We start from the raw sequence: 21,280 nt of genomic DNA, 5'->3' as shown, positions 1-21,280 counted from the left end.
AGCGTGATCGTTAGAAACCTTTGACGTGTCCAAAGAAAACCTCTAATTTTGGATGGCGGTTGTGTTATATGTGTTTGCATTTTGCGAGGCTTTGGACTAGTTCGTAATCATCAGCATTTACAGTTTTTGGTCTCGATACCCATTTAAAGGGGAGAGAGAAAATAGCCAGGATATAACAACATTAATATTTATAAAATTATATTTACAAAACTTACCACTGAAGTTTATAAAAATTTGAAAGTCCACAGAATGTCCAGTTTTTTATGTCTTTCTGAGTCAATTTAAGCCGACTTTGAGCAACAGTACTAGTACATTAAAGTACTATTTAATCGGTATTACACCATCTACTTCAAGATTTTTAAAGATTTCTAAGTTTCACCTGAAAATTAGTTGAAAGAGATTTGTGTTCCATCCCTGAATATAATAAGTAGTTTGAGCATCTCTATAGAGAGCGATGTGCTAAACAGCGACTTGCAGTCGGGCTCGGATTTAGTTCGTCGGCATCGGTTGTACTAATGCTTCCGTCTATTTAAAGAAAAACGTTCGCTGTGCACAAGAACATTTAGTATTAATGCCTCGCTCAGAGTTGAAAATTGGATTGCATTTACGTAGATAAAAACGTTTGAAAACTCTATCCTCGAGTAATTGCGGTCGTAATATGGGTTTTGATTCATCGTACGGCAGTGGGCGAAAGCCTTTTTCTCCCGATTTAAATCGAGGGAAGTGGGAAAAACCTACGGACTATATATTGGCCTGCTTTGGATTAGGTCTAAAGATGGATGTCTTTGATCTAACTTTTTGGGAGGTCAACGATATGGGCAGTAAGTAATAAAAATATATTATATAAAGAACTAATTTATTTTTGGGGGCGTTGCGGTGCAAATGCAGATTTTGAATGCAATCTATGGTATTTAAATTAAACGATTTAACTCTTATCGAGGAATGCAAAAAAAACCTCATGGTTTTTTGAAAAATAATTTCAATATTTTTAATATTTTTTTTACTTTCTGGTTTAGTTCTTGGAATATTGCCGTATTTGGTGTACATGGTAATTTATTTGGTTCCAATCATAATCATTCACTCCTTCATGGGCCAGTTCTCCAGCAGTGGATTTATCTCAGCCCTTCGTCTGTCTCCATTTTTTAAAGGTAAGTGCCTAGAAAGGTAAGTAGATAGGAACTAAATATATTATATTAAACATTTTATTTTAGGAATGGGATATGTGAGCGTTTTTCTATCTGTCTCAATGCTCATTTACTATAGCATTTATGCTGCTATCCCGCTACTATTCATAATAAACTCTTTTCGACCTACTTTACCCTGGAGTTGTGAAGGCTCAAAATCTTGGCACAACGAGACCGCTTGGCCATCGATCTGTAATGACAACATCACAAAATACAAGCTGATTCGTATACCTTCCGTGCTCTACTTTCAGTATGTATCCAATTATTTCCAAAAATGCTTTTAGTATAAGGCTTAGTACTCAACCCAACAAAAAGTCGTCCAAAACAAAAAATTTCATATGAAAAACAACGTCAAAAAATTTTGTTTCATATGATGTTTTTGTTTTGGACGACTTTTTGTTGGGTTGAGTACTAGCCCTAATTAGACAAACATTTACTTTTTAAAATTTTTCTTTTCTTTATTTTACAGAGATCTCTTCCAACAAAATGAAACTTCAAGTATTGAAAATTACTATGAGCTATCCTGGCATTTGGTGGGCCTCTTCGCTCTAGTTTGGGGAATGATTGCATTTATTTTTCATAAATTTTCGGAGACGACGATGTTTGGAAAATTTATACGCTACATGGTAATTGGAACCCTGGCTCTTCTTTTAGTGTGCTTTGTGCGCATTCTTTTTTTGCCAGGAGCCCTTAAGGGGCTAAGGAAATACATGACTCCAAAACCAAAGGATTGGGTTTTGGGGACTGGATCAACATTTCTCATCGCTTTACAGGCGTTTGGTGCTGGCTGGGGCAGTGTAATAGCCCTGTCCAGTTTTAATGGGTTCAGGACCAACATATTTTCGTACAGTTGGATTATTTCCTTCGGACAAATCTTTATTTATATAATGTTTTGCATGGTATCCTTTATGCTGGAACACTACTTCTCAGGTAACCATTATTTAAATTTATTCATAATCTTAGCTATTTATTGTGTTACTTGTTTTAGAACTTCCTGAATCTTCAGATAAGACAGTAGTACACACCATTTGGGTGTTGATTGTGTCTAGTGCCAGTGCCTTGTCCACAATGGGTTGGCCAAACATGTGGACTTTTATTTACTATACTATGTTATTAATGGCGGCTGTTATTACGATTGTGAGTATATTTCGAAAGTTCTACATTTTATTCGTCTCCGTATTTTTTATATAGTGGCGATGCCTAACTTATTGAAATATTTTTATCCTAAGTAGCTCGACGCTGCCCTTGGTCAGTGACACTACCCATTTCTAATCAATTACAAAAAAATTGTTGTATTTAGAAAGTTGACTGTTCCAACTTACAGAACTCTCCCCAATTCCGAACAAAGCAATTTTAGAAATAGAATCTTACCTTTAACCTTTAAATTTTGGCAAAAAGCTTTAAATTTAATTTATATTTTTCTATAGGTAAGTTATTTAAGTGTACTCATATATATTTTCCGTTGCAGACGACGCAAATATTTACTATCCTTCAAAGTTTATTTGATGAGTTTGAGGAACTTAGAGTTAGAAAAAAGAAGGTAACATTTGGCCTTATTGGTGGCCTAGCTGTCTGTTCAATTTTCTTTTGCACAAACGTAAGTTTCTAAAATATTGTAAACAATTTAAAAATTAGTTTACTCTAAATCCCCAAGGCTTAAAAATAAAATGATTATTATTCTTTATATTTTAGCATGGTAGTGATTTCTTTGTTTTTATCCCTATTGATGCCATTTTAACATACAGTGTGCTTCATTTACTGCTTTTACTAGTGGTTTTGTGGATTTACGGCCGAGAAAGTTTCCAGCGGGATATTGAGTTTATGTTGGGTCAGCCGTTTGCCTCCTGGAAGATTTATATACTTCGCTTTATTGCTCCAATAATTTTAGTTATTTGTCTGGTTTGTTATGAATTTATTTATTGTTTTTAGTTTGGATAAAGCTAACATTTATACTTTATTTTCTTTCAGCTGATAGGAATAAGTTGGTCCATATTGGATCCCGATTATTTCACAGTAGAATTCCTCGCGATGTCCATCATTGTGGTGTGGTTACCCCTTTTGGCAATACCTGGTTACGGAATTTACAACCTTTCCCAGAGCACTGGCACCGTTTGGGATCGCTTGAGACGCACCTGTCGACCTACCGATTGGTATCCCCTTGAGGTGGAATTCCGCCAGAAGTACGAGAAAGCTGTAGGAACCACTGAGACCCACCAGCTTTTAGAGGTTACCGAGGAGGTGAACTAAGTAGTAATACAAATATAAAAGTACATAATATTTTCAAAATACAATAGTAACTTATATTTTGTATAATATATGGCCAGGAAATTACATAATAAATAAAAAAATTTTATCTGACCCTAAAAAATATCAAATAAAAACACCTCTTAACGAGGTAAAAAACTAGTGACGATCGCACCTTCAACATACAAAAGTTCTGATATCAACATTTGTGACGAAAAATTATTACACTCGTCATTAAATACACTTTCTAATATTTTCTCATTCGGCCCGCCCTAGCATACTATTTTAGCCTTTTTACCTTCATAGGCATTTTCTATTGCAGCGTGCCGAATGAGAAAATATTAGAAAGTCTATTTAATGACGAGTGTAATAATTTTTCGTCACAAATGTTGATATCAGAACTTTTGTATGTTGAAGGTGCGATCGTCACTAGTTTTTTACCTCGTTAAGAGGTGTTTTTATTTGATATCAGAAGTTTTTGTTTTTTTATATTTGCTCTCATAGGAGCTAGTATATACATTTAAATTTAAATTGGTCAATTATAATTTGTAAACCAATGTATTTAAACAAATTAAGTTAAAAAGGCGTTTAAGTATTTCAAAATACCTTTTAAACGAGGTATAGCACATGTCTGTAGCTTCAGTAGTGTAGAACTTACAAACTAACGAAATTTAGCTATTTCTAGCTTTTTTTCCGCTAAAGCAGCGGGTTTTTCCAAAAGTCGTAAAACAAAAGTTTCCTATTTGGAACTCCTTAAAACAATTGAAATGATTCTATGAGCCTAAAATACAGTTTGGATACCCACGTACAAAATTAAACACTCAGGAAGCGTTAGTTGTTCTGAGCTGGCAAAAGTGGCTATTTTCGTTTCTGAATAACTTTTAAACGCGATTTTTTACATAAACATGATATATACCAAAATTTAAGGAATCTCAAGGGCTATACAGTTTAAAGTTGTAAGGAAAATCGTTAGAGCCGTTTTTGAGAAAATTAAAAAAAAGCTAAAAAAAAAGTTTAAACAAATTTTCTTTTGTTCATATCTTTTTAACTACTACATTTACACAAATTGCATATAGAAGACGTTTATAGCATTTAAAAATACCTTTCAAACGAGGTGCAGCACAAGTCTGTAGCTTTAGTAGTATAGAAGTTACGGCTTTCCCAATTTTAGATATTTATAGCTGTTTTCCCGCTAAACTGGCGAGTTTTTCCAAAAGTGGTAGAAGAAAAGTTTTTTATATCGATGTGATGAACGTCATATCAAATTTTCAAAACATAAAAAACATGTTTTGGACAAACTGACAAACAGAATTAAATTTTCATTTTGGGAAGAAGAAGAAAATCTTATTTTGGCTATAACTTTTGAACGGAGCGTCGGATTTTATCATATGACCCCTCATTCGACGGGTATTTTCAATAGGAATACAACTAAAACATTGCGAGGGGGCTTTTATCCCCACCGGCCCCAACAGCTCCCAAACTCGAAATTTTCACTTTTTCACTTTCACCTCTCTCTCTCCCAAACCAATTGATTTTCTTAAGGTCTTGGTATACAATCCTTTAAGTTTTTGCAATACCTTTCGATTGGTGTATTACTCATTACGATCGGACTATCACAGCAGATTTTCAATTTTGCGGCTATATAATAGTAGTCGCCTTCGCACACTCTCCTGGTGCGCTTCGTCACTACATGGACTGCCGTCCATAGTGATATACATTTATCATTATAAGGCAGCTACAAAAATCTATTTCATATTTGGCAAGCTTCTGGTGCCGTGAAAAAGCAATTTTTATACCCGTAGAAAAGGGTATATTGTATTCGTGCAAAAGTATGTAACAGGGAGAAGAAAGCGTTTCCGACCCTATAAAGTATGTATATTCTTGATCACTAGCCGAGTCGATATAGCCATGTCCGTCTGTCCGTCCGTATGAACGCTGAGATCTCGGAAACTACCAAAGCTAGATGGTTGAGATTTTCAACACATACTCTTGGGCTTCCTACGCAGCGCATGTTTATTTCAGCCGAGCGCCACGCCCCCTCTAACGCCCACAATCGCCCACTAACAATATTAAAATGTGTCTGGCGCCCACACCTTCAAAGATTTCCGAGAAGTATAAATGCAATTTTGTTGTGTACATTTATACCTATCGAAATGTAGAAGATATTTTTTAAATCGGACCATTCAATAAAAAGTTATACGCAATCAAAAAAATTTATGAGTGACGGGTATTAGATAGTCGGGACACCAACCCGACTATAGCGTTCTCTCTTGTTTTGATTAAAATTGAAGAACAGACATTAACAATAATTTATTTTCTCATTAACTCTTTGCTGGCTATTTATCTGTCTGGCTATCCTAGCTATTGCTGGCTATCCCCATCTACTTAAATTTAGAGAGGTATGATTTTTCTCTAAAATAGTTTTTCCAGAAGAGATTGATGTGGCACCCCTGAATATTATAAGTAGAATGAGCATCACTGTCGAAAGCGACTTGCAGTCGAGATCGGATTTAGTTCGTCGGCATCAGTTGCACTAATTCGTCCGTCTATTCAAACGCTCGCATATCGTTGTCTGTATACAAGAACATTTAGTTATAATACTTTACCAAGAGTGCAAAATCGGATTCCATTCCTAATTTTGACTGCCTAATATTGTAACATGCGTTTTGAATCATCGTATGGCACGGGGCAAAAGCCCTTTTCTCCCGATTTAAATCGAGGGAAGTGGGAAAAACCTACACTCAAAATAAAATTAACCCTAAAGTCAAGGAAATCGCCCTACTTTTGTCTTCAAGACAAGCTCGCCCTAAATTTTAGGGTCACATTTTTCTATATTTTTGATTTTTTTTGACGTCATATTTCTAAATTTTAGGGTAATTTTACTAAATTTAAGGGCAAAAATTTCTAAAATGTAGGAAATTTTCCTAAAAAATAGAAATTAAAAACAAAACAAAAAAACATGTTCAATCATGATTTTTTTTTGTATATACGTTTATATTATGTACTCCTCCCTATATACATATGCAGGCGTTGTGAGTCTTGTATATTGTGAATGTTAAAGGTTATGTATTTATTATTATGTATTTGCGCTTGGATTTCTTATCTAACCAAAGCCAAATGTTGTTGTAAATGTGGACTACGGGACTGCGGAAGATTGGGAATGTAGAAATTATGATTAGTTAATATTTTATCTTCATGAAAAAAACTTACATTTTTACTTGTCCGTCGTGAGAATCGAACCCGGGTCTCCCGCGCGAGGAGCGAACGGCCTACATACTGGGCCATTGTAGCACTTAAATTTGCTGTGGCAAACCGAGCATTGTATGTAAAGGGTCAAGCGGAGAACACATTTGAATACTAATTGCATAATTTTGACCATTCGCGTTTTACTTATTTACATACATACATATGTATATATTTATGCTATCGCAATTTATATTATGTGTAGTATATAGTAAATAGCTGAATATAAACCAAATTATTTTCGGTTTACCGCTCGCCATCAATTAAAAAAAGGAATAAAAAAAAAGAGTAAAAAAAAAACAAATTAAAAAAATAAAATAAAAAAAAACTTTAAAAAAACTTAAAAAAAAAAGGTAAAAAATAGTTTGCTCTGGGACTCGAACCAGGGTCGATTCGAATTCTAACCAAGCGCTTTAACCGTCTGCGCTACGAGTACAGCCGCCCGGCAGCTGACAAGTTCTGGTATTGAACATTTTGGTGTGCCAGAGCATGTGAAAACATCTATTTCTATTTTTTAGAAAAACTTTCTACTTTTTAGAAAATGTTTCTATTATTTAGGGTTAGCTTAATTTTAGGGTTAGGGCACTCATATTTAGAAAGGGTGCTGCCAAAATACTTTATTATTTTCGTTTGCCTTTCTATTTTTCAGAAAATTATTTCTAATTTTAAGGGCATTTTTTCTAGATTTTAGGGTGATTTTAGTTCATGGTAACCATTTTCTACATTTAAGAAATACTTCCTGGATTTAAGGAAAACTTTCTTGACTTAAGAAAAATTTCCTTAGATTTAGAAATAACTTTCTTGTATTTAGAAAAAAGAAATTTTAATGGCGATTTTCTAAAATTTAGGGTTAAATTTATTTTGAGTGTACGGACTACATATTTGCTTGTTTTGGATTAGCTCTAAAGATGGATGTCGTTGATTTTACATATTGGGTGGTGAACGATATGGGTAGTAAGTAATAAAAAACAAGAAAGGAAGCTAGCTTCGGCCAGCCGAAGCTTATATACCCTTGCAGATCATTCCTATTAAAAAACAAATCGCAAAAATGTTAAATTTTCTAATATTTCTCATTAATTTTCCGATCGTTCCTATGGCAGCTATATTATATAGTCGTCCGATTTTGATCAAATTAAAATTGAAATTCGAAAATATTTAAAAAGAGTCATATCCTAGAGTAGAAGATAATACAATAAAAACCAAAGAAGCTAGAATTTATTTCCTATTACTTTTCCATTAATTTTCCGATCGTTCCTATGGCAGCTATATGATATAGTCGTCCGATTTTGATTAAATTAAAATTGAAATTCGGAAATATTTAAAAAGAGTCATATCCTAGAGTAGAAGATAATACAATAAAAACCAAAGAAGCTAGAATTTATTTCCTATTACTTTTCCATTAATTTTCCGATCGTTCCTATGGCAGCTATATGATATAGTAGTCCGATTTTTTAAATAATTAATTCGAAATTCAGATATATTTAAAAAATAACATCCCCAAAAGTAGAAGGTAATATTTCAAAAAACACCGAAGTTAGAATTTTTTGAAGTTTTTTTTTTCCGATTGTTCCTATGGGAGCTATAAGATATAGTTGTCCGATCCGGTCGGCTCCGACATATATACTACCTGCAATAGAAAGAAGACTTTTGGGAAAGTTTCATCCCGATAGCTCAAAAACTGAGAGACTAGTTTGCGTAGAAACAGACAGACGGACAGACGGACGGACAGACGGACAGACGGACAGACGGACAGACGGACATGGCTAGATCGACTCGTCTTGTGATACTGATCAAGAATATATATACTTTATGGGGTCGGAAACGTCTCCTTCACTGCGTTGCAAACTTCTGACTGAAATCATAATACCCTCTGCAAGGGTATAAAAATAAAGAACTAATCATCTTTTTGAGGCGTTGAGCTGCAAGTGAGCTGCAGTTTCTGAATGCCATTGATGACTCATTATACCCTTGCAGAGGGTATTATGATTTCAGTCAGAAGTTTGCAACGCAGTGAAGGAGACGTTTCCGACCCCATAAAGTATATATATTCTTGATCAGCATCACAAGACGAGTCGATCTAGCCATGTCCGTCTGTCCGCCTGTCTGTTTCTACGCAAACTAGTCTCTCAGTTTTTGAGCTATCGGGACAAAACTTTCGCAAAAGTCTTCTTTCTATTGCAGGTAGTATATATGTCGGAGCCGACCGGATCGGACAACTATATCTTATAGCTCCCATAGGAACAATCGGGAAAAAAAAACTTTAAAAAATTCTAGCTTCGGTGTTTTTTGAAATATTACCTTCTACTTTTTGGGATGTTATTTTTTAAATATTTCTGAATTTCGAATTAATTATTTAAAAAAATTGGACTACTATATCATATAGCTGCCATAGGAACGATCGGAAAATTAATGGAAAAGTAATAGGAAATAAATTCTAGCTTCTTTGGTTTTTATTGTATTATCTTCTACTCTAGGATATGACTCTTTTTAAATATTTCCGAATTTCAATTTTAATTTAATCAAAATCGGACGACTATATCATATAGCTGCCATAGGAACGATCGGAAAATTAATGGAAAAGTAATAGGAAATAAATTCTAGCTTCTTTGGTTTTTATTGTATTATCTTCTACTCTAGGATATGACTCTTTTTAAATATTTTCGAATTTCAATTTTAATTTGATCAAAATCGGACGACTATATCATATAGCTGCCATAGGAACGCTCGGAAAATTAATGAGAAATATTAGAAAATTGAACATTTTTGCGATTTGTTAATTAATAGGAATGATCTGCAAGGGTATATAAGCTTCGGCTGGCCGAAGCTAGCTTCCTTTCTTGTTTTAGAAATAAAATGTGTAAAGCCATTTGCATCTTTCAATGGCTTTAGTACCCTTGCACATTTTTAAGTATTTTGAAAGGAAAGCACTTTTACCCTTATAGCCAAGTATTCACTCTCACTTCAATCGATTAAAGTGATATACGCACAAAATATTTATGGGAACTTTAGGACATAAAAGTACGATCCGAACTTCATCTGCGTACACATATTTTATAGATAGATCAGTAGATTTTAAACTGAGCTTAAAGGCGGTATTGAAAAGTCGAAAGTACTTGGCTATATAGACTCGTCTAGTGATATTGCTCCAAAAAATATACATAATACTTATTAATTAAATTCCATGTTAAATTTCACAATGAAAACAATACTTAAACCCATGGCTTTAAATTAAAAATAATTTATAAAAATTGAATATTTTTTTTAACTTTCTTGTTTAGTTCTTGGAATTTTGCCGTATTTGGTTTATATGGTAATTTATTTGGTTCCAATCATAGTCATTCACTCCTTCATGGGCCAGTTCTCCAGCAGTGGTTATATCTCCGCCTTTCGACTCACTCCTTTTTTTAAAGGTAAGCGCCTAAAAAGGTTAAGTAGATATTAACCATAATTTTAAAATTTGAATTTTAGGCATGGGAGCATTTTTCTGTCTATCTCAATGCTCATTTACTATAGCATTTATGCTGCTATCCCGCTATTATTCATAATAAACTCTTTTCGAACCACTTTACCTTGGAGTTGTGAAGGTTCAAAATGTTGGCTCAATGAAACCGTTTGGCCGTCGATATGTAATGAAGAGTATTCTGAATTGAAAAACAACAAAACATACAAGATGCTTCATATACCTTCCCTGCTCTACTTTCAGTAAGTATAAAATTATTTACAAAATTTATGAAATTCAATTAGATAAACAATTGGTTTTAATGCACGCTCCAGATATTTCTATTTTAATAAATCATAGCAATTTTTAATGTCCACTTTCTATCTTTTATAGGAATTTTTTTCAACAGAAAGAACTTGCGAATATGAATAATTACTATGAGCTTTCTTGGCATTTTGTGGGGCTCTTTGCTCTAGTTTGGGCCATGATTGCATTTATTTTTCATAAATTTTCGGAGGCGACTATGTTTGGGAAATTTATACGCTACATGGTTATTGGGACCTTGGTTCTTCTTTTAGTGTGCTTTGTGCGCATTCTTTTTCTCCCAGGAGCTCTTAAAGGCCTAAGGAAATTCATGACTCCAAAACCAAAGGATTGGGTTTTGGGGACTGGATCAACATTTCTCATCGCTTTACAGGCGTTTGGTGCTGGCTGGTTTCAAGACCAACATAATGTCGTACAGTTGGATTATTTCCCTGGGACAAATCTTCATTTACATACTGTTTTGCATGGTATCCTTTATGCTGGAAAACTACTTCTCAGGTAATCGCTATTTAAAAATATGTCATAATCTTAACTGATCGTTAACGATTTCAGAGCTTCCTGGCTCTCCAGATAAAACAGAAGTAGTAGCCCTTTGGGTCTGGATTATGGGTAGTGCCAGTGCTTTGTCTACAATGGGTTGGCCAAACATGTGGACTTTTATTTACTATTCTATGCTATTAATGGCGGCTGTTATTACGATTGTGAGTATTTTACAGTATTCATATTTTTCATTTGCCGCCGAGTTATTAATAAAAATTATAACTAGAACGTATTGCTTGCACTTCCGGGTAGGTTTTTGACATACCCTTATACCCTTAGTAGGTCGACCCTGCATTTTGATTACTGGCAGCGAATACAATATAAGTATACCATACAAAACAATTTGAAAAATACAATTTTACCTTTAATATTCGGAAATCATTGGACAAAATGTTATTATTTTGAAAATATTTTTCTTTATTGAAGTTACTTAGGTATACACTAATACATTTTCCATTGCAGACAACTCAAATGTTTACAATCCTGCAAAGTTTATTTGATGAGTTTGAGGAACTCAGAGTGAGAAAACAGAAAGTAACCTTTGGCCTTATTGGCGGCCTTGCTGTCTGTTCAACTTTCTTTTGCACAAACGTAAGTTTCTAATATCCAAAAAATTTAAGAATAACTTTATTCTTTTTTACCAATTTTTAAATTAAAACTGTTTCCCTTTCCTTATATTTTAGCATGGTTTGGGTAGCTTTGTTGTTATCGCTATGGATGCCATTGTAACCTACAGTATGCTTCACTTACTGCTTTTACTTGTGGTTTTGTGGATTTACGGCCGAGAACGCTTCCAGCGGGATATTGAGTTTATGTTGAGTCAGCCGTTTGACTCCTGGAAGATTTACATGCTCCGCTTTATTGCTCCGATTTTTTTAGTGATTGGTCTGGTTTGTTTTTAATTTTTTATTTGCTTTTAGGTGGGATAAAGCTTACATATATCATTTTTTCTTCTAGATGATAGGAATAAGTTGGTCGATAATGGACCACAATTATTTCTCAGTATTTCTCGTGATGTCCATTATTGTGGTGTGGTTACCCATTATAGGAATACCTGCCTACGGAATGTACTGTCTTTCCAAAAGCACTGGAACAGTTTGGGATCGGCTAAGACGCCGACCCACCGATTGGTATCCGCTTGAGATGGAATACCGCCAGAAATACGAGGAAGCTATAGGAGCAACTGACACCAACCAGCTTTCCGAGGTTACCGATGAGATAAACTAAAATGTGACATAACTTAAATGTACCAAACATTATAAATATATTTAAACTTTCAATATATATTTTGAAAGAGTGCTTGTCTTGCAGAAACTCAGATCAAAGCACCCATTTGAGCCTATTTCAAACATCATATTGGGTTTGGAACAATCGAATTAGCTGAAAATAGAGAATTCGCATTATACCAGTATCAAATCAAGACAAGAAAATTGATTAAATATCACTGCATTAATCATCTCAACATTTTTTTTTTTTTCCGAAGTAAATTCCAAAGTTTTAAAAAAATGTTTTTTTAGACAATTTATTTATTTATTTATTTATAAAAGATTTGTATGACACCCCTGAAAATAATAAGTAGTATGAGCATCTCTGTCCAGCGCGATAAGCTAAATTCAGACTTGTAGTCGGATTCAGTTTGTCGTCATCGGTTAAAGTAATTGCTTCAGTCTCATTAAAGAAACACGCTCACATGTCGTTCGTTCTACTCAAAAGCATTTAAAAGAAACAGTCCAAGTTTAAAGCTGGGCCTAGCGTCACTCTTACTGTTTAATATTACCCATACAAGATGGTATATGAAACATCCTATGGCATTGGACAAAAGCCCTTTTGTCCCGATCCAAATCGGGGAAAGTGGGAGAAACCCTCGGACTTTATATTTGCCTGCATCGGATTAGCTCTGAAGTTAGATGTTTTTGATATCTTGTTTCATTCGCACCACAATTTGGGCAGTAAGTAAAAAAATGATGTATCTTTGTATTACAGGGCAAGATGTTTCCGGGTTACGTTAATCTTTTTAGGGGCGTTGCAATTACAAAACGGTCATATAAAAAATGATTCATTCTAGATTTAGTATATATTGGACCCATTAAATTTGTTGTATACAAATATTTCGATTTATTTCTGTTAATTAAAACAACAAATTTAGGGAAAGTACCGTATATAGTAAGTATTTTATTAAATTACCAAGGGCATGTTCAGCTCTAAATTCAATTCTTAGGCACACAAATTGTTATTTTTGTTTTTATTAAAAATTAAAACTATCGTTAAATTCAATTTCCGTTCGTAGTTTTTGGAATATGGCTGTATTTTGTGTACATGGTGATATATTTGGTTCCAATCATAGTCATCCACTCCTTTATGGGCCAGTTCTCCAGTAGTGGATTTATCTCCGCTTTTCGTTTGTCTCCTGTTTTTAAAGGTGAGTTCCGATAAATAATATAATATTTTACCTATTATATTATAATTTTTATTTTAGGCATGGGCTACTTAAGTGTTTGCCTGTCTCTATCCATGCTCATTTGCTATAGCATTTATGCTGCCATTCCGCTGTTGTTCATCATAAATTCTTTTCGACCCACTTTACCTTGGAGTTGTGAAGGCTTCACAGCTTGGTTCAATGAGAGCTCTGGACGATCGACTGTAGGAAAATTTGTGTAAAACAAGTATATTAAAAAATAATATAATTTCGATTATTCTTTAAGATTTGTGATGTGAGAATTAATCGAGAGTCCTCTGCATTCCAAGACTACACAAGTCTTGAGGTACCTTCAGTCCTCTATTTTGAGTAAGTTTATTTAGTAATTCTATTTTTCTCAATTTATTCAATAAGCAATTTAAAATTTAAATTTAATAACACTTATTTTTTTTATAAATATTATAATGTATACCCGATAATCGTTTAACTCTTCTCTCTAAGATTTAAACTACACACAAAAAAAGCACGTCGCCGTAAAATCGATAAGTCCAGGTAATTTTCTGGTTATTCCTACTCATATCGTTTTTACCTGAAATATTCATAAATTTACATTAAATAATATCATTTTGCCGAATTCTCTCTCTCGGAGATTCTCTAACTTCGAAAAAGAGCGCAAGAATCAATATGGCGAGCAAAATGACATGAGTGGAAGCGAGAAAGACTGATTCGAAATTCGAACTGACGTACTTCAAGCATGTTTTCTCGCTCGCACTAGTGTACGTTTTGGTCAGAAATAAGATTTTTTACATTTCGAACATATCACATTTACCTGGCCCCATATCAAGTTAAAAATGACCTTAAAAAAGGTCAAATTGACCTACGATTCATATCGAGTTTTTTTTGGGTGTAGCTGATTAAAACGATTATACTGGGGTAGAATCTGAAAGCACTGTAAAATTAAGCATTAATTACACTATGCAACATAAAAAATTTACCTGGATGGATGCTATAATTTTGAATTTGTTACGAATTTCGAATTTAAACTGCGATTTCCAAAAATTTTCCTCGACGCAAGGGTTCTTAGCACAAGGACCTCAAAGTTTGAAGAATGCTGAAATTGGCCTACTTTCCGGAGCTATCACAGTCAAACGGATTCATGGTTTGTTTTGATGTTGAAGATTTTTAAAAAATACACTCTTTACCTTTCGATCCTTTTACTCAGAATAATTTTAGGAAAACGGATTCATGGTTTGTTTTGATCTTTCGATCTCTTTACTAAAAAAAATGTTAGGGTTTTTTTTAAGGGAGAAATAAATTAATTGCGTCATAGGAATCAAAATAAACCATGAATCCGTTTGACCGTGATACCTCCGGAAAGTTCGCCAAATTCAGCATTTTTCGAACTTTAAGGTCCTTTTGCTAAGAATCCTTGCGTCGGAAAACTTTTTATTTTTTTTTCGAGGTAGATTTAAAAAGCATTTATTTTGTTTCAGAGTGTTATAATGTTCATTACAATATTATTCTGATTTTTTTTTTAGCAATCTTTTTAACTCTACGCGAGAGGACAGATTCACTGATATCAATGATGACTTTGAACTATCCTGGCATTTTGTTGGTCTCTTCGCCATGGTTTGGGCCATAATTTCATTGATTTTTTTTAAATTTTCGGAGACGGCGAAGTTTGGAAAATTTATACGATACATGGTTATTGCGACACTGGGCCTTCTTTTAGTGTGCTTTGTGCGATTCTGTTTTCTTCCAGGAGGGTTTTCGTGGCTAAACAAATACGCAGCTCCAAAACCATATAATTTTGTCGAAAGTTCCGTCTCAACATTTTTTATTGCTATGCAGGCCTTTGGAGCTGGCTGGGGTAGTGTGATAGCCCTATCCAGTTTTAATAGTTTCAAGACCAACATAACGTCGTATAGTTGGATTATTTCCTTCGGACAAATCTTTATTTACATTATGTTTAGCTTGATTTCCGCTATGCTGGAACATCATTTCAAAGGTAAGGGCTATTCACAATAAATCATTAGCTTAAATAAACATTGGATTTACTGTTCCAGACCTTGCTGACGATTCAGATGAAGTAGATGTAATGAACAGTTGGGTGAGAATTTTGTCAAGTGCCAGCGCTTTGTCCACAATGAGTTGGCCAAACCTGTGGACTCTCATTTATTATACTACGTTATTAATGGCTGCTGTTATCCTGATAGTAAGTAAATCCAAGTACAATAAATATAACAAGAAAGGAAGCTACCTTCGGCCAGCCGAAGCTTATATACCCTTGCAGATAAAGTAATACTCACTCGGTGCAGTTCCAGGGATTCCAGATTCAGTGTTCCTATTTTTGAATTTTGTTTTTAAGTAGTCAAGAATTAAAAAGGCCTACTTTCTAAAAATTAACAAGAATTTTTATACCCTTGCAGAGGGTATTATGATTTCAGTCAGAAGTTTGCAACGCAGTGAAGGAGACGTTTCCGACCCCATAAAGTATATATATTCTTGATCAGCATCACAAGACGAGTCGATCTAGCCATGTCCGTCTGTCCGTCTGTCCTTCTGTCCGTCTGTCCGTCTGTCTGTTTCTACGCAAACTAGTCTCTCAGTTTTTGAGCTATCGGGATAAAACTTTCCCAAAAGTCTTCTTTCTATTGCAGGCAGCATATATGTCGGAACCGACCGGATCGGACATCTATATCTTATAGCTCCCATAGGAACGATCGGAAAAAAAAACGTTAAAAAATTCTAGCTTTGGTGTTTTTTCAAGTATTACCTTCTACTCTTGGGAATATTATTTTTTATATATTTCTGAATTTCGAATTAAATATTTTAAAAATGGGATCACTATATTATATAGCTGCCATAGGAACGGTCGAAAAATTAAATGGAAATTAATAGGAAAACAAATTATATCTTTGTTGATTTTCATTACATTCTCTCCTACTCTGGGGTATGTCTATTTTTAAATATTTCCGAATTTCGATTTTAATTTTAAAAAGATCGAACAACTATATCATATAGCTGCCATAGAAACGATCGAAAAATTAATGTAAAATAATAGGAAATTTAACATTCTTGCGATTTGTAAATTAATAGGAACAATCTGCAAGGGTATATAAGGTTCGGCTGGCCGAAGCTAGCTTTCTTTCTTGTCTTATATATGTTTGAATATTCCTATGGGAGCCTTAAGATATAGTGGTCCGATCCGGCTCGCTCCGACATATGTACTACCTGCAATAGAAAGAAGACTTTCGGGAAAGTTTCATCGCGATAGCTTTAAAACTGAGAGACTAGTTCGCATAGAAACGGACAGACAGACAGACGGACATGGCTATATAGACTCGGCTATTGGTGCTGATCAAGAATATATATACTTTATTTGGTCGGAAACGTCTCCTTCACTGCGTTGCAAACATCTGACTGAAATTATAATACCCTCTACAAGGGTATAAAAATAGTTATTCCAAAATTAAAGTATTTCGTTGTATTTAAAATATGCAACATATAATATGTTTGGAAAAATGTAATGTAATGTATTATGATGAAAAATAATCATATTCTTCCTATTCAAAATTATTTACCTTTAAAATTTGTAATTAAATTTGTATTTTTCTTTTTATAATTTAAGTTTACACGTAATTATTTTTCATTGCAGACGACACAAATATTCACAGTCCTTCAAAGTTTGTTCGATGAGTTTGAGGAACTTAGAGTAAGAAAACAGGAGGCGACCTTTGGCCTTATTGGTGGGCTCGCGTTTTGTTCCATATTCTTTTGCACTAACGTAAGTTCTTAAAATATCTCAAAAAAAAAAAATGAAATAAAATAAAATAAATTCACTAATAGACAATTTTCCAAACTTAATCAAATTCCTTTTCTATATATTCCAGCATGGTATTGCTTTCTTTAGTACTTTCTTGGCTGATGCTATTTTCCATCACAATTTTCTGCATTTATTGCTTCTCTTGGTGGTTTTGTGGATCTACGGGCGAGAACGCTTCCAGCAAGATATTGAGTTTATGTTGGGTCAGCCGTTTGCCTTCTGGAAGATTTTTATACTCCGCTTCATAGCACCAATTTGTTTTGTGATTTGTCTGGTTTGTTATGGAATAATCCGTTTTTTGAGTTTCGTAAAAGCTTTAAATTATACCTTTTTTGTAGCCGATTGGAATAGACTTGTCCCTTTTGAATCACACTTGGATCTCAGTAGAGTTGCACGTGATGTCCATTATAATGTTGGGGTTACCCCTTCTGGCAATACCTGGCTACGGATTGTACTACCTTTCCCAGAGCACTGGCGCCTTTTGGGACCGCTTAAGACGCTCCTGTCGTCCCACCGATTGGTATCCGGTTGAGATGGAGCACCGCCAGCAGTACGAGAAAGCTGGGGACGACACCGAGATGACCAACCAGCTTACGGAGGAACAGATCTAAGTGGTTCTACTACAAATAATAAAATTCTATAATTTATTACCCAATAATAAAAGTATATATATATATAAAATCTATTTAGAGCCCTCCACATCTGTTTCAGACATCATTCCCGGCATCTGGCGCTGCCTTCGGAAGGCCTCGTAGTCCGCCCGATCCTGCGGATCAGCTGGAGTCCAATCCAGGGGCTTGAGGCGCTTCTTAAGGCTCTCGCACAATGTGGCCCTCTTGCGGATCATGACGTAGAATATGTATAGCGGTATCCAAATAACAGACGACACAAAACTGGCCCATCCGATGATAACGGCCCACTGGGGATACGCCACGTTGTTGTAGGTGATGGTCCTCATGAACACGATGCTCGTAATGAGAATGAACTAAAGTCGGGAAAATATGAGCAATGAAAAGGGTTCAAATTAATAAAATGCTACTTACGATTAGAACTAGAGGAGTGACGATCTGCCAGACGATCCTCCAGTACAGACTTGGTCTTTTGCCGAGCATAAACTCGATATCCAGCATAAAGTTTTTAATGCCATAAATATAGGCCACCATGGTGATCTCCACCATACAAATAACAATTACGGCTATTGCCGAGGAGTACCAGTCAAACAGCTGGAGGATATACATGCCGCCCTAAAATAAAGTAAAGCTCACAATGTATACTATCGAAACTATCGATTGTTTTAAAATTGAGGAAACTTCGATAGTTTATGCACATTCTCGATAGCAAAAACTATAGATTTTATCCCAATTTCACATTACAGACAGTACTCACATTTGTGCACATTATGGAGGAGACCAAAAAAAAGAAGAGACAGCAAATGAGCGTCAGTTTCCATTTGTGCTTCCTTACCCAGGTCCACTCGTCTAAAATGGATGACATGATAGACTCCAGTTGTACAAACTTCGGATTGGCACAGGGTTAGTAGATACTTTGAAATATCTGCATATCTTGCAACTCACCACACTGTCGATGCCGAGCAGAAAGAGCATTAGGAAGAACATGAGGGCCCAGAGCTGCGGTATTGGCAGCAAGGCGATGGCCTCCGGATAGGTGACGAATGCAAGTCCTGCTCCACCAGTGGCCACCGTCTCCACGGGTATGCCCGACTTTTCTTTGGATTGACGGCATCTAAAGTTTTAGAACTATGCACTGTGCACAAAACAAGCTTACCCGAGAGGAAGCCCAGCACAGCAAAGACCACTAATCCCGCAAATATGCTGGTAAATACGTTAATCGACACTATGATTATCGTGTCGCACCTGGCATTATTCCGAAAATTGCTAAAACTGGCCATATTGACGATACCACCCCAGCCGGGTCCGATGCCGAAGAACATCTGGATGGCGGCATCGGCCCAGACTTTGAGGTCCAGCAGGCGATGCCATTCGGGATACAGGAAGAACTTTATGCCCATCCAAGCCCCAGGCAAGGTGACACCTCTCACGAACAGGATGAACAGCAGTAAGTAAGGAAAGGGAACCGTGAAGTACACCACCTTTCCCACCTACAATCGATGGATAACTAATGATGGAGTCTATCCTTAACCGAAAGACTTACAGATCTTATTCCGCGCATTAAACACAGGTAAACAATAATCCAGGTGATCAGCAGGCTCAGGAACTGTTCCCATATCATTCCGCCCAAATCTGAGATGTCGCTTGAGATTCTTAGCACTTCCAGGCTGCAAGAGATTTTAATAAATTATTCTTCCAAATATTTGATAAAACTATTTTTGAGTCAGGATATAAAAATACTTAACACAAACTTAATCATAATTTTTAGTACTTACTGAAAGAACTCGTCGGCGGCAGTTTTAAATCCCTCAGTATTATTATGCTTTCCAAACTGAGGAATCGAAAATATATAGTTACAATGATCATTTTTTGTGCAGTTTATTAGCTCACGTCATCGGGGTTCATGCAGACGTCGGTGTTCCAAGGGTTTTCACAGTCCTGCCAGGGAACCTTCTTAAAGAAGCAGTAGGAGATCATGCGGATGGGATACGATATGATCACCGAGTAGTAGCACACGCAGTAGGCATTCACCATCACCTGGGCGAATCCGGTTCCCTTTAACAGGGGCGTCATGCGGAACATGCCCGTGCATCCTGTGCTCGAAAACTGACCGATCAGAAGTTCCATATAGAACAGTGGTATGCCAGCCACGATTACCATCAGCAGATATGGGATCAGAAAGGCGGCTGAAAACGGAGAGTATATACAATAAGTGTTGAATAGACTTAGTTTATTCATATTACAACATTATAAATTTAAAAATTGTTAAAAAATTAGAATTAAAACAAATAGCAAAATAGCAATAGCAAATTATTTTAAGTCTACAAAATTGTTTAATTTTTTTTTTTAAAAACACTGTTATACTATTTAGTGGCTAACTAATATTCGGATAATTAACATACTGAAAAATCGGCCAAACATAAAACGGCAATAAAAAATCTTTAAAAACTATTTCATAAAAAAAAAAAAAATGAAGTTCCCAAAAATAAGTATCCTTCGAGCCGGATTTGAACCAGCGACCTATGGATTTCAACATATCGCGATTCAGTAACTGATGATACAAGAGCAGGCGCTATCTGGGCCATGGTATTGTTTAGCCCAGAGTCCTGCCACTGCTCGCATCACCAAGCCTCGGAAACTCTACAGTCCACCGCTCTACCAACTGAGCTATCGAAGGCGTCGCCGTTCGCTGGGCCAAATGGCCATTATAAGTGCCGGAGCTTTGCCAGCTTTCACTCGAAAGCTGAGGCCTAAAAATAACCACTGCCATTGAGTGCAGCACTCTCGTTCGCTGACGTCACTGTGCTGTGTGTTGCGCTATTTTTGGAGCGGCAAGAGCTTGAGCTCACTCATCGAATCGCCAGATGGTGGGTGGTTGGGTGGTTGAGTGGGTGGCCAGATGACTTACCGCCGCCACTGCGGTAGCAGAGATAGGGAAAACGCCAAACGTTGCTTATGCCAATGGCATAGCCCAGCAGCGAGAGGATGAACTCCGACTTGGACTTCCACTGGCCGCGATTTTCGTCCCGCTCGATGCGCTTCTCCTTCCGCGGGGCCATCGTCGTCGGGGGCTGTTGATTGGCCATTGTCACTCAAGGCTGCACTCGGAATTTAACATACTTCACAAATACAAATTGTGTATCGAGTATAAACGTATCTATTTTTACACTATTTATTTGAAGCTGTCAAAATAAAAATGGCAAGTGATTGAGTGCTATGTGTGTCTAGGTCAAAGAAATGTCTGAATATATTCGAAAGCAACAGTGCGTATGAGTGATTTCTTGGCACCTTGCCTTTGTCTTTGGTCAATAAGGAAATTCCAGATATTTTAATGAGCGTAGCCTATTTTTTAAAAAATATTTGTATTTATATCGTAGCTCTATTTTGTTCTTTAGTGATTTTTTTACTTAATCCATCAATATTCCACTCCAAACA

General features: G+C 35.7%; 4 protein-coding genes and 1 non-coding gene across 8 annotated transcripts; 3 read left to right on the top strand and 2 right to left on the bottom strand.

Moving 5' to 3' along the window:
* Positions 1-534: 534 nt before the first annotated feature.
* Positions 535-3,534, top strand: LOC108058127 (sodium-dependent acetylcholine transporter-like). Of its 2 annotated transcripts, none has more exons than XM_017142657.3 (8): positions 535-821; positions 1,017-1,148; positions 1,212-1,434; positions 1,654-2,114; positions 2,173-2,321; positions 2,653-2,781; positions 2,956-3,083; positions 3,153-3,267. In XM_017142657.3, exons 1-7 carry the CDS (start codon positions 659-661, stop codon positions 3,064-3,066), a joined length of 1,368 nt encoding a protein of 455 aa, XP_016998146.2. In that variant the 5' UTR covers positions 535-658; the 3' UTR covers positions 3,067-3,083; positions 3,153-3,267. The 2 variants fall into 2 exon arrangements, with proteins under 2 accessions (XP_016998146.2, XP_016998144.2); XM_017142655.3 differs by having other exon boundaries at positions 537-821; positions 2,877-3,083; positions 3,153-3,534.
* A 7,329-nt stretch (positions 3,535-10,863) lies between these two features.
* On the top strand, positions 10,864-12,207 carry LOC108058131 (sodium-dependent dopamine transporter-like). Its single transcript, XM_044395111.2, has 5 exons — positions 10,864-10,932; positions 10,987-11,135; positions 11,437-11,565; positions 11,658-11,864; positions 11,932-12,207. The coding sequence occupies exons 1-5, from the start codon at positions 10,899-10,901 to the stop codon at positions 12,199-12,201; spliced, it is 789 nt and encodes a 262-aa protein (XP_044251046.2). The 5' UTR covers positions 10,864-10,898; the 3' UTR covers positions 12,202-12,207.
* A 329-nt stretch (positions 12,208-12,536) lies between these two features.
* On the top strand, positions 12,537-17,866 carry LOC108058120 (sodium- and chloride-dependent glycine transporter 1-like). 2 transcript variants are annotated; one of them, XM_070218761.1, is made up of 10 exons: positions 12,547-12,628; positions 12,688-12,923; positions 13,262-13,393; positions 13,451-13,614; positions 13,677-13,759; positions 14,929-15,398; positions 15,457-15,605; positions 17,049-17,177; positions 17,284-17,490; positions 17,555-17,866. In XM_070218761.1, the coding sequence occupies exons 2-10, from the start codon at positions 12,761-12,763 to the stop codon at positions 17,825-17,827; spliced, it is 1,770 nt and encodes a 589-aa protein (XP_070074862.1). In that variant the 5' UTR covers positions 12,547-12,628; positions 12,688-12,760; the 3' UTR covers positions 17,828-17,866. The 2 variants fall into 2 exon arrangements, with proteins under 2 accessions (XP_016998138.2, XP_070074862.1); XM_017142649.3 differs by having other exon boundaries at positions 12,537-12,923.
* Ntl (Neurotransmitter transporter-like) lies at positions 17,453-21,043 on the bottom strand. 2 transcript variants are annotated; one of them, XM_017142648.3, is made up of 11 exons: positions 20,754-21,042; positions 19,736-20,031; positions 19,621-19,676; positions 19,389-19,512; positions 19,002-19,335; positions 18,791-18,942; positions 18,603-18,731; positions 18,260-18,460; positions 17,868-18,201; positions 17,544-17,806; positions 17,453-17,487 (listed from the first exon to the last, which is right to left on the bottom strand). In XM_017142648.3, the coding sequence occupies exons 1-9, from the start codon at positions 20,929-20,931 to the stop codon at positions 17,899-17,901; spliced, it is 1,773 nt and encodes a 590-aa protein (XP_016998137.2). In that variant the 5' UTR covers positions 20,932-21,042; the 3' UTR covers positions 17,453-17,487; positions 17,544-17,806; positions 17,868-17,898. The 2 variants fall into 2 exon arrangements, with proteins under 2 accessions (XP_016998137.2, XP_070074849.1); XM_070218748.1 differs by lacking the exons at positions 17,453-17,487; positions 17,544-17,806; positions 17,868-18,201 and having other exon boundaries at positions 18,286-18,460; positions 18,791-18,937; positions 20,754-21,043.
* On the bottom strand, positions 20,338-20,522 carry TRNAY-GUA (transfer RNA tyrosine (anticodon GUA)). The gene is made up of 2 exons: positions 20,486-20,522; positions 20,338-20,373 (listed from the first exon to the last, which is right to left on the bottom strand). It is a non-coding gene; the product is annotated as a tRNA-Tyr (tRNA).
* Positions 21,044-21,280: the final 237 nt, after the last annotated feature.

This window comes from Drosophila takahashii, chromosome 2L, assembly GCF_030179915.1.
Source record: "Drosophila takahashii strain IR98-3 E-12201 chromosome 2L, DtakHiC1v2, whole genome shotgun sequence".
In the NCBI taxonomy this organism is placed as follows: domain Eukaryota; kingdom Metazoa; phylum Arthropoda; class Insecta; order Diptera; family Drosophilidae; genus Drosophila; species Drosophila takahashii.
The sequence above is the reverse complement of the archived record's forward strand: the minus strand, read 5'-3'. Positions and strand labels throughout refer to the sequence as shown.